Source organism: Prionailurus bengalensis, chromosome C1 (assembly GCF_016509475.1).
Source record: "Prionailurus bengalensis isolate Pbe53 chromosome C1, Fcat_Pben_1.1_paternal_pri, whole genome shotgun sequence".
Classification (NCBI taxonomy): Eukaryota; Metazoa; Chordata; class Mammalia; order Carnivora; family Felidae; genus Prionailurus; species Prionailurus bengalensis.
In genome coordinates this window covers 208,419,695-208,435,235 of record NC_057345.1, presented here as the reverse complement: position 1 = coordinate 208,435,235, position 15,541 = coordinate 208,419,695, and the positions used below count along the sequence as shown (strand labels likewise).

General features: G+C 45.2%; 1 protein-coding gene across 2 annotated transcripts in view; it reads left to right on the top strand.

Moving 5' to 3' along the window:
* Positions 1-489: 489 nt before the first annotated feature.
* Positions 490-15,541, top strand: part of WDFY1 (WD repeat and FYVE domain containing 1) — a 46,366-nt gene continuing 31,314 nt past the window's right edge. Inside the window, exons 1-2 of one of the 2 annotated variants that reach the window (XM_043577982.1) lie at positions 651-764; positions 11,535-11,622. Coding sequence is in view for 1 of the 2 variants with exons in the window: in XM_043577981.1 (XP_043433916.1) it covers positions 628-764 (137 nt within the window). In the remaining variant the exon portion in view is untranslated. Of the gene's footprint in view, positions 765-11,534; positions 11,623-15,541 lie in introns of both variants that reach the window. The other variant, XM_043577981.1, reaches the window with a different exon arrangement.

Here is a 15,541-nt window from a genome sequence, read left to right as displayed (position 1 = left end):
CCGTGCGCCCTAAAGCAAGTGATTTAACTTCTTCGTGGTCCAGTTTTCTCACGGCTACAAAGAGAATACAAGAGCTCCATCTCTCCATCTCTTGAAGTTGTTATCAGCACTAAATAAGATAATCCGTGTCAGGAAATGGGGATAGTGCCTGGTATAGAGTCCCCACTCAATGAGTGTCACCGACTGTCTTTCGAGGATTCTAAAAATGGCACTGTATTTTTTTCACGCTTGCCACATCTTCGAAATCTTCCAAACAATGGCTTCTAAGAAGCAGCACGACGTAGTATCATTATTTACAGAAGGCTCTGGTTTGGGAGACAGATCCTCGTCCCTCCAACGGCTCAATCCACTCCTGGGTGAATGCCTTTACCTTTCAACCTTTGTCACTTTCCCACTTGTTGGGAGACGGCCTCCGGGGCTCTCTCCCGGCTTCGGAGTTTTCGGCTGCGCGGCTTCCCCAGGCAATACGGGCCTGGGCGGCAGCACTCGGGAGCTTACGGCGGCGCGGCGCCCACGCGGCCCCGGGAGCCCGAGCGGAACCGGCGCGTCCCCGCCCGCCCGGCCGTCAGCTGATGGGCTTCCCGCCCGGGAGGCCGCTGCCGCCGCCGCCGTCGCCGTCGTGCGAACATGGCGGCCGAGATCCACTCCAGGCCGCAGAGCAGCCGCCCGGTGCTGCTGAGCAAGATCGAGGGGCACCAGGACGCCGTCACGGCCGCGCTTCTCATCCCCAAGGAGGACGGCGTCATCACGGCCAGCGAGGACAGGTAGGGCCGGCGGGTCGTGCGCCGGCGGAGGCGCGACGGGGGCGGCCCGTACTCCCGCCGGCGGCAGGGTGTGGGGATCGTGGGGTCGGCGGCCTAGTCCCTCTCCGGGAGGGGGCGTCCTCGGCCCCCGGGACCTCGACGCGCCCCTCCGGTCTGGGACCTTCACTGCACCCCTCTGGCTCGGGACCACGGTCTCACCGCCCCCTCCAGCGGGGGACCTCCTCTCGCGGTCCCACAGCGCCCTTCCAACCGAGGACCCCTGTCCCAATGCGCCCCTTCAGTCAGTGACCCCCACCGCGCCATTCTAGCCCAGGATCCACGCCCCTTCCAGCTCGGGACCCCGGACCCTCCGTGTCCATTCCAGCCGGCGACTCCCTCCCGCCGCGCCCCTCCATAGGGGTACCCCCTTCCCGTCGCGCCTCTCCTGTCGGTGACCCCCACCGCGCCTGTCTAGCCCGGGACCCCCGTCCCTGCCTCTCCTTTGTGGGGTTTTGCTTGCCCCTCGAAAGCGTCGCGACCTCTGGGGGATTTCTTGGCCTTCCGCAGTCAGTTTCAAACCTCTGAGCCAGGAGTATTGGAGGCAGGTGACCGCGGGTCCTGCTGCGAAGGATTCCCTTCTCTCAGCAAACCTCCAGGAGCATTCACTGTCTCCCTTCTGCTTCACAGCTGCTGGGACCCGCTGAACTCTATTTACTACATAGTTTTGTTTTGTTTTTCTTTCCTAAAAGAGACTTATTTTTTAAAAGGTTGGGTGCTTTTATTTTAAAGAAAAATGTGTTTTCCACTATTAACAGAAACCCAGTATCACCTGCCATAAAGAATTAAACTAATGACTACAGTATGTTATCCTGTGTGCTCCTGAAGTCATCTCATTCTTGTACTAAGACAACTGGCATTGAAGAATGCCCTTCACACATTTGGGAAACACTGATCTGGTGCGATTTTGTCATTTTACCCAAGAGGAAGTTGAGGCCCCAGGAAAGCCCCAGAGATACTGCTGAAGCCAGAAATGCAACCCAGGACTCTTACCTTTTTGGTCTGCCCAGGGCTGTGCGATTGGATTGGAGAGATATGGTTTGTTTTAAAACTTTTGTTTTTAAAGCGCTGAAAGTTTAGGTTTGTGGCTTTACAATAGGAATTTGGAAGAAATGACGGATGTTTGCTGCGTGAAATTGTGTTTCCTTGCTACAATGAGTGCTCTTAAATGGTGATATTCCAGAAGCCAAAAGGCTTTCTGGAAATGGAAGGTACTGTTCTTTGCTTAGAGCTGACAGCTTTTTGTAGTCCTATCTTTTGAAGTAAGTAACATCTGAGGGCCTGTTCTGGGCACAGAAAACTTGAAGCCTCCTGGGTCGCCTAGTTGACCTTTGTATTTTGCTTTTCGAGTCTTGTTATTATGAGCAGGCAATAGCCTCTCCTGGCTTGTATAATGTAGCCAACCTCAGAGGAGGTGGGGAGTGATTGCAAAAGACCTGGGTGTTGGTGTGCAGAGGCAGGCAGAGAATGGGAGAGGGGGATATGAGCCACAGGGAGACGAAGGGAATGTGAAAAAAAGGCAAAGGGCACAAGAATGATATTTGCGTGATAATCAACTTAGATGCAGACAACATTTCATAAAACTTAGCTATCTTATTCAGTAAAATATCTTATCCATGACTCATGCATGTTGGGTAAATTGCTGAATATTTGAGATTACTGGCCAGGAGCAGTGCTGATAAATGTTTTATGGAAAGTGATTACTTAGCTGCTCTGGGACTGAAATGTTCTGGGGGGAGCCTTAGATCAGCTCTTTTTTTTTTTTTTTTTTTTTTTTTTTTTAACTCGGACATAGCAAGGCCTTTGCTGATGACCAGACCAGGTGAAGGTTGTTAGAGCCTTGTGTTTCTAATTTGTGTTTCAGGCCATGGAGCTTTCTTGAAGGTAGGACGTTTCTTAGCAGGCGCCTTTATGAGATTTATGAAAGTACGTGGCTATGGGTTTTTGTTGTTGTTGGATGTGGGGGTCTGTCTTTACATTGTCATAAATAGGTGTCTTACTGTTCAATCATTTATTCATTCATGCATTCATATATTTAGAAATACTGTACCTATTGAGTGCCACTTGCCCTCCTAACTTCTGATTCATTGATTTTTATGGCCCTTGACCCGATGAAACCAGCATATGGAGGAAACAGAACACTGACCGCCCTTATCAAACAAGCATTTATTAGACACTTACTGTGTGCTGGACCTGTAGTGTAGCCAGAATCTCTGCTTCCAAAGGACTGGACAGACTGGTTGAAGAGATGCCCTGTGCTCTCGGCTTCTAGGGTGTTGGGGAGACACAGAGGAAAGAGTGTCCCTGAGGGCCAGAGTTCAAGGAAAGTCTCCTAGAGGAGATGTCACTGGATAGAGAAGTGGGCTGTGTGAAGGGAGGAGGACACACATCCCTGTTCCAGGCAGATGGAAAGAACAGGAGGCAATAAAGAACCACCGTCACTTCTGGGTGACCGGAGCAAAGTGGGGATGAGTGGCCATGGCAGGAGAGAGTACTGAGAGCCGGACGGTCCTAGTGCCCCGTTTTGGAAGGGCCTTCTTTGTATGCCACTGTTAGGAATTTGACCTTAGTTCGTAGCTAGTGAGGAACCATCAAAGACTTCAAAGCAAGCGACGTGATCAGAATTTGTACGTTGGAAATAACAATAGCTAACCTTTTAAAAGTCCCTTCTCTCTGGGTGGGGAGGGGGAGAGAGAAAGCAACCACAAGGATTGATGGAGGGAGAGGGATGGGAGGTGGGCTAGATGGGTTTGTGATGGGCACTGGGTGTTGTATGTGAGTGATGAATCACTGAATTCTACTCCTGAAGCCATTGTTGTGCTGTATGTTACTGAACGAAAATTTAAATTAAAAAAAAAAAAAAAGTTCCTCTCTCTGTTGGTACAGAATTGAACCCATGTATTCGGCGGCATCCAGTCGTCACATCTCCCCTTGAGGTGGGTACTACAGTCACTTCCCTCATGAGGAGCTCCAAAATTCAGTACATTCTAAAAGTCAAAAGTGGTTTCTGTCTGTTTGTAAACTGGGCCCGAAAACTCACTGGTGCTACCACTTAATAGATGAGACCGTTTGTAATCTCGGTTTATCCCATGCCGTGTGAGTGTCCCTTTGTTTTGCCGGGGAAACAGCAGTGCATGTCCCTTGCAGGTGCTACCCCGGGCCCTGCTGGGAGCCTCCAAGAACACATAGGGTATGCACCCTACCGCGGAGGGCCTTTGACAGTTTCGAAAACTGGTTCTCAGTGAGGGGTGACTTTGCCGGCCAGGGCACATTTGGCAATATCTGGAGACATTTCAGTTGTCACGACTGTAGGGGGGTATTGCTGGCATCTGGTGGGTAGAGGCCAGAGATGATGCGCCACACCTTGTAATGCACGAGGCAGCACCTCGCAGAAAGAATTACCGGCTCCAGATGTCCGCGGTGCCATGGCTGAGATACCCTGGTTTAGGCTTAATGTACTTACTTATCTGCTCTCTCTAGACACTGGTTCTCAAACTTGAGCATGTATCAGAATCAAATGGAGGCCTTGTTAAAACACAGATAGCTGGGCCCTGCCCCAGAGATTCTGCTTCAGCAAGGCTGCGCTGGGGCCCGAGAGTTTGCCTCTCTTCCACGTTGCCAGTGCTGTTTTTGCTGCTGGCCCAGGAACCCCACTTTGAGAACCCCGGTTCTGCAAGTTCCGGGTCACGGTGCTTGCTTGTGTAGGCCCACTGGGAGGGAACACTGTTTATACCTTGTCTGCCCTCTTTTACGTCAGTTTCTGGGATATATTTGCCTGGAGTCATTTGTTACATGCACGAGTTTATTTCCCATTAAAACCAAACTGTGTATATGACAAAGCTAATGCGAACAGTCCGCTCAGAGTATTAAACCGGTGTGGGATACCGAGCTTAATTCCATCATGCTGGGGTCACCCACCGGTCATGGTTTTGGCATGAAACATTCGGGGTTACTGGGCCGCAAAGGGTTAACAGAAACCGGGCCCTACTCTTTTGTATGTATTCATGTAGATTTTGTTACAGTGGTAATTACCCTAAACTCTTCAGTTTCCAGTTGCCTGCACTTTGGAACCGGGCAGTTTTTGAGCATGCAAAACAGAAGAATGATACATGCGTGGACTTTACAAAGAAAAATTCCTCAGTGAATAAAGTACGATTGTCTCTCTAGTCGGGGAAACTGTAAAAATAAAAGCAATAACCTGAGCGGTAAGTTGAGGGGCTTGACCTACGGCAGTCATTTTCCTGAGAGTGGAAACAGAAAATGAGACTGCTTTCAGAATAGAACTGCAATGTGGTGAGACAGCGAAAACCCATTCCCTGGACCCACTGGCCTTTTGAACTGTTTTGCTGCGGACTGCATCAAAAATGTAGAGTCAGTTGGAGGATAGAATTAAAAACAGAAAAAAACCCTTGTGATAAAACCTTAGAAGTAAGTTAGGGCGGTGGTCCTGAGGTCTTCAATTTTGGGAAACTGTTTGAGGATGAGCGTGCTTATGCTATTGTTGCATCAGGGGCCTGGAGGCCAGGCGATTGATTTCCTGGAGAAGAAATTTTGCTTGGCCTAGGTCACACAAAGGCAGAGCTCCCGTGTTGTGAAATATTGTAGGATGTGGCGCTTAGGCTGGTAAGCGATAACAATGACAGAAAACCAACTCGTAGCATATTTTTGGTGGCATCTTCTTTTCTTGTTATTGTTATGCCAGCTGTTTACTTTAATATGTGGATTTCCTTTTAGGCATTTCTAAGACTGAAAAGATGGTTTGAGGGAAAGAGTGTATGTATCTTTACTGACTGTTCATGCAGAAACAATTTCGAATAAACCACTTGATTTTTAAGCGTTATGCTTAGCAGAAAACCTGGCATAGCCGGAAGTTGTTAGCCTGTACAGATAACCAGGGCGTTAACTGCTGTGTTTTTGTTGTCATGCAGCGCCTAAAAGTAGACTCTTTGATTTGTGTTAGAAAATAAAAGCAAGAAGTGAGAAGGGAAGAAGCATTTATTCCTCGCTCGTTAGAGTGGCCCTTCTTTGTGACGTTCATTTTCTTTTTATAGCATAGTTAAGAACAGATTCTGGATCCAGAATGCCAGAGTTTGAATCCCAGCCGTGTGACCTTGTGCAGGTTACTTATTCTTTCTGTGCCATAGTTTTCTCATCTGCAAAATGGGAATAGTATCTACCTCACGGTTTTGTGAGATTTAGATGAATTAGTATGCAAAGGACACTGAACAGTGCCCAGCACAGAGAAAGCACCATATATATGTTGGCTGTTCTTTCCCACTTAATGACTTTAATCTCATCAAAAGCTAAAGATATCTGCTTACTGTGTGTGTGTGTGTGAATAAAATAGTTTTTCCTGTATAAATAAAGCAATACCATTTTCGGAGTGACTTACAAACCTAAGTTCTTGTAACAGTCTTTGAGTTGTGCCTTCTCATCATTTCCATATTTGGTCATTTACAAGTCATGTCAGTCATTAGTTTTTCCTCATAAAATCTTTGCCGTGCTGTGTTTGGGGGCCCCAAGATCACCCCCTCGGTTCGATGATTCACTAGGAGATGGTTGTCCTCATGGCCATGATTTATTACAAAGGACACAAAACGGAATCGGTGAAAGGAAAGGAATGGTTGAAGTCCGGAGGAAATCAGAGTCACCTTCCATGAGTCCTTGCCCTGTGGAGTCACACAGGAAGTGCTCCTGTGTTATGCCCACATCTGTAAAATATTGTCTACCAGGAAGCTCATTAGAGACTCAGGACCCACTGCTTTTATTGGGGGCTGGCCGTAGCACTTGACAAAATTCTAGACTCACAGAAGGAAAGCAGGCATGCCGTGGTCTCTCAGATGTTAGTGAATCACCAAACAGACCTGGTAGGAATAAAGCATGGAACAGAATTGGAAACCAGGCTACTCTTCCTAGTTCCTCAAACTGTGCTTCTCTGGGGTGAGTTTAACCTTGTGTTTCAAGACTAGGCTGGGGATAGAGTTTGAACTTTTTTTTTTTTTTTTTTTTTTTGAAGTTAAGAAAGCTTTGCACAGCCCCTAAATTGACTGCATCCTGCCTGGATTGCTCCTGTTCCTAGAGGTTCTGATGGCTTTTAGTCTTCTTGATAGCACAGAGGTCACAAGAAATCATCTCGATGCTAGTAGTGAACAGGTAACAGCAGGAATGGTTCCTCAAGTGAAAAAGAAAATACCTGCAGCTAGAAAAGCAGCCATCTGGCTTCTGGAGAAGCGTCCTTCCCTCAGGAGCCGGGGGAGATGCCACACAAGGGGCCTCCCTCTTGGGATAGAGATCTGCCTGTGACAAAATCAGGAGTCATCATCGTGGGCAGTTGAATTCCTTCCCTGGAAAAGGAGATGGAAATTTAAATTTTTCTCAGCCAATCTAATTATCCTCAGTGAAAAGGGGCCGATTTCCCTGCCTTTCCGTTTAGATGGTCAATTCAATAAAAATCTAGTGTTTTCCCCTTTTGTTACCAAAGGAGAAAAGCTTCTTTCTGTGGCAGGAATGAAGAGGGCAGAGTTCAAGAGACTTGGCTGAAAGGAAACTGCTCTTTATTTGATAAAAGCAGATTGCATTGATGACCACATCCTTTTCTTTCTCTTGCAGGCTAACATCCCAATGTTTTAGAAAGCATGGAGGCTACCAGAATTACCCATTATGTCTGTAGCCCCTGAAGGTAGTCAGAGTAGGAAAAAATATCCTTTGCTGATGGTAACAGAGATGCTTGGTGGTTTATCAAGATATGAAGTAGTATCGGCAGCCTTAAGAGTGACCGGAAAATCAGATTTCCTCAAACTTACTCTTGTAAGAGTTTAAAAGAATCAGGCCTTGCGCTTAATTTGTAACATATGCTATCGTTTGTATTTTGTGTTTAATTGGTTAATTGAATAATGCCGGTATATCAGTTTATGATATAAAGATGGTTGAATTGCTTTCATTCAGCTGTTTGGGGATGATTAGGGTGTTTTTTGAGAGTTTTCAAAAAAGATCTCGTTTTATAAATGCTGCTGTGTCAAGCGAGGCAGAATTTGGCCTTGTGATTTTGCCAAAGCCCTCGTGTGCTCTTTGAATCTATTTATCAAAAGTGTAGGCATGATTTTCAAGGTACTCGTACTGGAAAATAAAAAGTATTGGCTCCAGATGTGTGTTCTCATGGAGTTTCAGGTCAAAAAATGAAATTAATCACCACTCCCACAAGATGCCTTCTGGTTTGAGAGACGTGCTCTTCACAAGGAAAACCATGCTTTGACTCTGTCTGCCTTCCTCCTCTAGTCCAGCTTAAGCAGAGGAGGCTTTATCGACTTGGTGATTTCCTAAACTATATGTTTAACTTGCTGTTTATCACTCTTTGAGGGAATCCGAGGGACCAGAAGTGATCAAAGGAGCCTCTTTACCCATTCTGATCATCAGGCAGGCATATCTTGGAGAAGATCACAGACTAAGTCTTCCTGGAATAAGTACTTCATTCTTTTTTTTTTTTTTTTTTAATTTTTTTTTCAACGTTTATTTATTTTTGGGACAGAGAGAGACAGAGCATGAACGGGGGAGGGGCAGAGAGAGAGGGAGACACAGAATCGGAAACAGGCTCCAGGCTCTGAGCCTTCAGCCCAGAGCCTGACGCGGGGCTCGAACTCACGGACCGCGAGATCGTGACCTGGCTGAAGTCGGACGCTTAACCGACTGCGCCACCCAGGCGCCCCTAAGTACTTCATTCTTAACCAGACTTGTGGTTTTTAGTCTGCGTTTCATGTACCTGCTATAGTAAGGTAAAAGAACATGCAGAATTATGATCCTTAATAGGATGAACAATATTGACTGATATTTAATTAAGAGAAATAACTTCATTTAGCTTTTACAGTAACTTCCTTAGTTTCTTGGGATTCAAATTAACATCTGTGTAAAGTGAAGATCCTGTATTTCAATTAAAAGTTGAAGTGGACTTATTTGTTTATTCAGTACATTTAAATCCTTGGTACTCAGTAAATGCCAAATGCTTTTTTTTTTTTTTTTTTAATTTTTAAGGTCAGAATCCTAAGTATTCTTAAAGGTATTCTATTTTTGGAACAGGTAGAATTGTATCATTTGGTTATTGCTATGAAACAAACCACTTTAAAATTCAGTGGCTTAAAACAGCAAGTACAGTTGACCCTTCCTTGAACAGAACAACATGACTTTGAACTGTACAGGGCCACTTATATGTGGATTTTCTATAGTATGGTATAAATTATAAATTATTTTATATGTTTCTGGTACATATAGTTTATGGTATAAACTATAAATTATTTTCTTTGACTTTCTTAACATTTTTTCTTTCTAGCTTATTCTACTGTAAAAATACAGTATATAATAAAATACACAGAATATGTCTTAATCGAGAGAGACTTTGTAAGAATACTGCTCCTGTTTAGCACAGAAGTCAGTGTTTCTTTGAACTAAATGAGAGCTTTGAAATTAGATGTAGGCTTTTCCACAGTCTGGGTTTGTTTGGAGGAAAAAAAGTAACGCTTCATGTTTCCTTATTGTTTAGGGGTTACTTACTGCTTTGGAGGACAAAATGTGGAATTTTCTGAAAAGGCTTTTTTTTTTTTTTTTTTTTACTTGTTTCACTTGTTATTTATCACATAAAGCCTCTTGGCTTTGAATTATTTACTTTCGTAATGTTTTGAAATGCGAATTTTCATCATCCTCTGACATAAGAGCGATGGAATTGGACAAAATGGCCAAAGAAATTGACGTTGGTTTGTTTGATTTTAAGGCCTGGACTCTCCTTCCTTCCGTCTCCCTAAGTATAAAATGGAGGTCCTGGCTGTCATCTTTGCCATGAGGATGTGGCATCACGTTCTCGACCGACGTCGTCTTTCTCGAATCCGAATGTGTGTCTAGAATACAGGAAGCAGCTTTGTCTGCCGCTACAGTTCACTACTGTGAACTTAGAAGAGGTCAGGCAGGGCCACGTGTTGATCAGGAGGCATGGTTTTTTATTGCCCGGTCTCTTTCAGGCCCGGTGCCCCCGGGCCTTTGGGCATCTTCTCTTCTCTGCCTTTCTGCATCTGATTCCTTTGTGGGGATGTGTCCCCTGCTCTCCGCTCCTGGGGCGTGACATTCTCTGTTCATCCAGTGTCTCTAACCCTTGTGTCCCGGTCCGAGTCTCCTTATGAGCTCTGGGCGTCCTTGGCCCTCTGCACTGGCCTCCTGGATGCATCAGATCCTTGACTAGACCCCGTGGGGGCATGACACGCTCCAGACTTCAGGGCCTCACCCATGGCATGACTTCCTGTTGAGGACAGTACCAATCTCCGAGGGAGAACCTCCCATGAGGGATGACCAGAGCCTCTTAGGATCTGCCTTACGAAAGAAAGAGAAGGGTCTGCACCCTGCTGGAGATTGCTCTGATTCTAGTGCCCGCCCTTGGCACTGGAGCTTCTAATCTGAGGCCTGTTTTACCCCTCAGCCTGGTTTGCGCTTGTTGGGAATGATTTGACAGACACATTCCTGCGGAGGGAGCAGTCTTCACATTTAGATGGCTGTCTTGACGTCACACAAGATACCTCCTCCTTGTTTGATTGTTGGCTTGTTCTTCTGCTTATTGAGCGGAGGTGGGGGACCCCGCAGTTCTCTGGATGTCAGGGCTCCAGGACCACCCCCCACCCCAACAAGGAGCCATAGGTCGCAGCTGTCTCACAGGCGCGTTCCTTCTCCTCTCCTACCGGTCCTGCTCAGCCCGGTTACGGAAGTTAGCTCTGTCATTTTACATTATGCTTTAAAAAAAAAAAAAAAACTAACATTTCATAAACCTTTTCTCATGGATTCATGGTCTTGGCAACTATTTTTAACGGCTACACCAGTCTGTTAATTCAAGTAGCTTATCACGAACCCATGGTTTTCATAACTATTTGTAATGACTACGTAAGCCGTTGAATTAATATGCCTGGAGCCCATTTCATTATTTAACATTCCCCCCAGTTTTTACTCCTTTGAATAGTGCTCAGGGTAACTTTTTTTTTTTAATGCGTAGTTCTTTTTTTCCTATGAACTAATGTCTTCAGAATCAGTTGCCAAGCATGGAGTGTCTCAATCACTTTGTTGTTGTCATGACCGTTGCTAGCAGAACCAGCAGTGTTAGGCGGGAAATGTTTTTGCTCACCATATGGAACAAATTCTTGCCAAAGAGCCGGTTCTGATTTGCGGTGCTGACACAAAATTATGAGAACCCTAGCGATGGCGTTTTATTATTGTTTTCAGGTGTCCGTTTGCTCACCCCCGCGTTTTTAAAACACGTTTCGGTTCGAAACCTTTAAAACAAGAAAGTACAGGCCAGCGTTGGCCTTTCGTTTGTCTAGAAAATAAGCGGACCGTCCACCTTGCTGAAGACCGGCGGACAAATCAGGCGTGGGTAGCGGCGTGCAGGCAGCGTGGCGATGCGTATGTAACGTTACCGTCTCACATAGAAATACCTTTTCTCGTCTACGTGCGGAAAATGCCGCAGCTGTATGTAAGTCCTGGCTTCTCTAACTAGGAGGCCGGAGGAGGTAGATGTAGGTAATCTTAGCGGGGAGAAGTCTGAAAAAAATTGTATGCAGACCCTGAAAGAAATGACACATTTCCTTTCTAAGTACCTTTCGGAAAACTGTCAAGCTATTGTTTTAAAATAGCCTAAAAATAGAGCCTCGCAAAGATCAACCAGTTTCTAAGATTTCGGTTGTAAGGAAAGACTTTTTTTTTTTTTTCCAGATTGACATGGTCTTGGAATCTCAAAGAAAATCCATCCTCTAGAAAAATGGCTAGAATAAGCAGCAAGCAAAACAGAAAATGAGTTGAGGTGCGTGGGTGTAAACTTGTCAAAATATTAAAGGAAAAGTTAAGCTGTTGTATCTTAACTCAGTAGAGAAAGCAGCTTAGACATTCGTCTAGGCAGGCAATATTGTGGCTTTGTAGAAATAAAACCATCTGATCTTGATACTCTGTGATTATATGGTCTCTTAATAACATCCTGGAGTTTTTAATAGTTTTCTCCTATAAATGTCACAAACTGTATTGTGTTGCTTAGAGCTTATTGAATAGATTTTACCTCCAATTTATTTAATAGTAAATGTTCTCGGCCTATGGAATTTGTTGACTTTTTTTTAATTAAAAAAATTTTTTTTAATATTTTTATTTATTTTTGAGACAGAGAGACAGAGCATGAGCAGGGGAGGGGCGGAGAGAGAGGGAGACAGAGAACCCGAAGCAGGCTCTAGGCTCTGAGCTGTCAGCACAGAGCCTGACACGGGACTCAAACTCACAGACTGTGAGATCATGACCCGAGCTGAAGTCGGATGCCCAACCGACTGAGCCACCCAGGCGCCCCTAAATTTTTTTTAATGTTTTATTTACTTTTGAGAGAGAGAGGGGCAGAGTACGAGTGGGGGAGGGGCAGAGAGAGAGGGACACACAGAATCCGAAGCAGGCTCCAGGTTCTGAGCTGTCAGCGCAGAGCCCGACATGGGGCTTGAACCCACGGGCTGTGAGATCGTGACCTGAGCTGAAGTCGGACGCTTAACCGACTGAGCCACCCACGTGCCCCATTTGTTGACTTTTTTAATAAACAGCCCAACTTAAGTCTGTTTTTGCAGTCATTTTTTAAACCAAATGAGACCTATTCTAAACACCATACAAAACACATTCCTATATTATTTAGTAGAAATTATACAACTTTGTTTAATGCATAGGTTCTTGGGAGTGCGGGAGTGTTAGGGGTTAAACCTAGCATTGTCTTGATTTCATCTTGGAAGTGAGAGATTTTAGCGTTGTTGTGGAAGGAAGGGAAAGAGATTGGCTTGAAAAGAGAAGAGGCAGGGTTCCAGAGAGAAGGTGTGACTACAAAGAGACCTTGTCAAGGTCAAGTGCCGATTTTGGAACTTGATTCCCAAGAAAGGATGGGCTTCTCGCAGCCTGGATAAGATCGATTTTCAACTGAAACATCCCATGAGATCATTTAAGTCTTGCCAGTTTTCCCAGTGTGTCAGCTGGGGTGCAAGCCAAAGTACAGTACTAACGTTTGTCCTCCAAGGGAAATGATACTGCGTTTCACAAAATGCCGGTGTCTAGGTAGGTTCCATTTTGACCTTGGGCTATTTTGAATATCATTCTGAGCTTTGCAGACTTAAAATTAGACCTTTCCAGGTTAGATGATTGGCTGGAAGAGATAACCTTTAGGGTTTCCCCTTCTCCGGCCGCCTTTTCTGCCTTTGAGTATCGCTCTTCTCACGAGAGGACCCAAGGAAGAGCCTGTGGCACTGAGTCCTTCCTTCTTTGAGATGCCAGTGTGTCCATGACCCACAACTTTTGGAGTTGATTTGAAGGGTTTTAGAATGTGTCTGTACTCTGTTCTTCTTTAGGCCCTTAAAAAACCTGGTAGGTTTAACCCCTTTGTGATCTGCATGAATGAAGGCCGGTGAACTTGACGGGGCGCTGTGCGACACTCTGATCTCCCCGTGCCTTGCCTTTTCCTATCCTGTCTTTGGAACTGGAGTAGGACCCTGGGGTAGATTTAAGGCTTCTCAAGGAGTTGGCCTTTAACTTCTTACAGCTCCTTTGGCTTCATCCCTCATGTTGAATGTAAGTAATGAAATGTATCCGCAAAGCCTTCTGTAGCGAGTGACAGGCTGTGTCATGCTGAGATGGCACCCGTGCTGCGGTATGCCCAGATAAACTATCTGGAGAGGGAAGTTCCTGGTAGAGTGGCGAGGGAGGAGGGCTGAGGGCCTAACTGGAGCTCGGGGTACTTGGGGCCCTTGAGGACGGCAGCTCGTTGGGATAGAGGTCTGGGTTGGGAAGTCATTGGCACTAAGTGTCACACGGACCCCTGATTTGAGACCGCCAACTGCTGGTGGGCTCTCAGCACGGGCAACGGAATGCCCTGGGGCGGGCCCACCGTGTCGGAGGGAAGAACCCACCAGGTGATGAGAGGAGCTGACGGAGCCAGACTGTGGTGGGTGTACCGATAACAGAGAGCAAGGGCCAGCATCACATTTTGGAATCACTGCTTACTTCTTAAAAAAACAAATAAGCAAAAATCTGCAACACCATTATTACACCTAAAGAAATGAATGGTATTTTAATACCGTCAAATATCTAGTCAGTGTTCAGATTTTCAGTTTCATGATGATACACGTGTGTTTAACAGTTTGTTTGAGCGAGGATCCAGATAGGTCTATGCATTGGGATTGCTAGATATATCTCTTAAAACCTCTTTAATTATAGTCTGATCTTCTATCTCTATTTTTTTCCCCATGCAAATTATTTGTAGAAGGAACTGGGTCATTGTCTGTAGCCTTGCCTGTGGTCTTGAGTTTTGGTGAATGCACCCATGGGGTGGTGTTTATGTTCCTCTGTATTTCCTGTAAATTGGTAGTTGAATCTAGAGGTTTGATCAGATGGTATCTTCCAACAAAATTGGTATCATACTGCCGTTATTGGTTTTGTAGAGGGCTTTCACTTAACATTATAATGTGAACACTTTCTATGCCACTAGCCATTTTTCATAACTTGATTTAAATGGCTCCAAACTACAAAGGTCTGTATTATGAAAAATTTTTAACTTCTGAGGTTTGGGAAAGAAGAAGGTCGGGTAATCATGAACAGCAACCAAGGACCCCATGACAGAGAAGTCTAAATGTTACCTTGAAGAGTGTTAAATTTTGGTTTAAGATGTGGAATTACAAACTGTAAAAATTAAAGGTCTGTTTCTACATGCTTTAGTCTGTTCTCCCCTCTCTTTTAATTTTGGATGTGAACTTGGATGCTTTAGAACTTCTTTTCACAATACAGGTACCTCAAAAGAAAGTCTGCCTGGTTATCTTGCCTTGTGAACCTCATTTAATGGCGCTCAGCTGAACAGACGGTGTTTGATATTCTTCTTGGTGTCTCTTCAGACACGGTATATGGTACTTGCTTGATTGCAAACAACAGAAATAAGTCAGACTGACTTAGGCTGCTTGATGAGGGTGTTTCTGGTAAGGATGCTGGGGTGTCTGCCTCGCAAAACCCCATTCTTGGGAAATAGCTCTGCTTTGGGCATGAGGGACTCTCACCTGGACCATCTGCAGCTCGTTTCTCCTTTTAATAAGTTGACTTCATACATTCTGCAATCCAAATCGCAAAACATATGACCGGAAACAGCCATTTCAACTACTGGAGACACTGATCTGTTTTTCTCACTCCTTGTTTCTGATTTCCCAAGGGAGGAGCTGATTGGTTCAGCTAGGGTCAGACGCCCATTTCTGGTCTAGCCAGTTGTGATCAGGGGCAGGATGTGGAGAAGGTTGGCAAAGGTTCCATTGTGACCAGTTGGCAGTGGCTGGAAGACAGGGCATGTTGTACACATGGCTGTTCCTACCCCGAGGCCTGTGTTCAGTTCTTCTACAAAGTAGTAATTTGCCCACTGTGCTACTGGGTCATCTTACTTATTTGGATGAGTGAAGGTCAACGTCTAAGTCTTCCTTTATTGTGATCTAATCACACGCAGGAATCTTTACAGATCTTCATTGCAGCTGGACAAGTCCTGACAAATTCATGCACTCATGTAACCAACTCCCCAGAGCCCTGCCATCCTGTGTGTCCCTTTACATTCTATCTTCCTCCCCAAGAAGCAACACTGTTCTGATTTTTATCCTCATAGACCAGTCATACTTGCCTTGAACTTCAAACAAGATGGTGACCTGTTGAGTCAACATTTAGCCTTCTGTATTTTAGTTTAA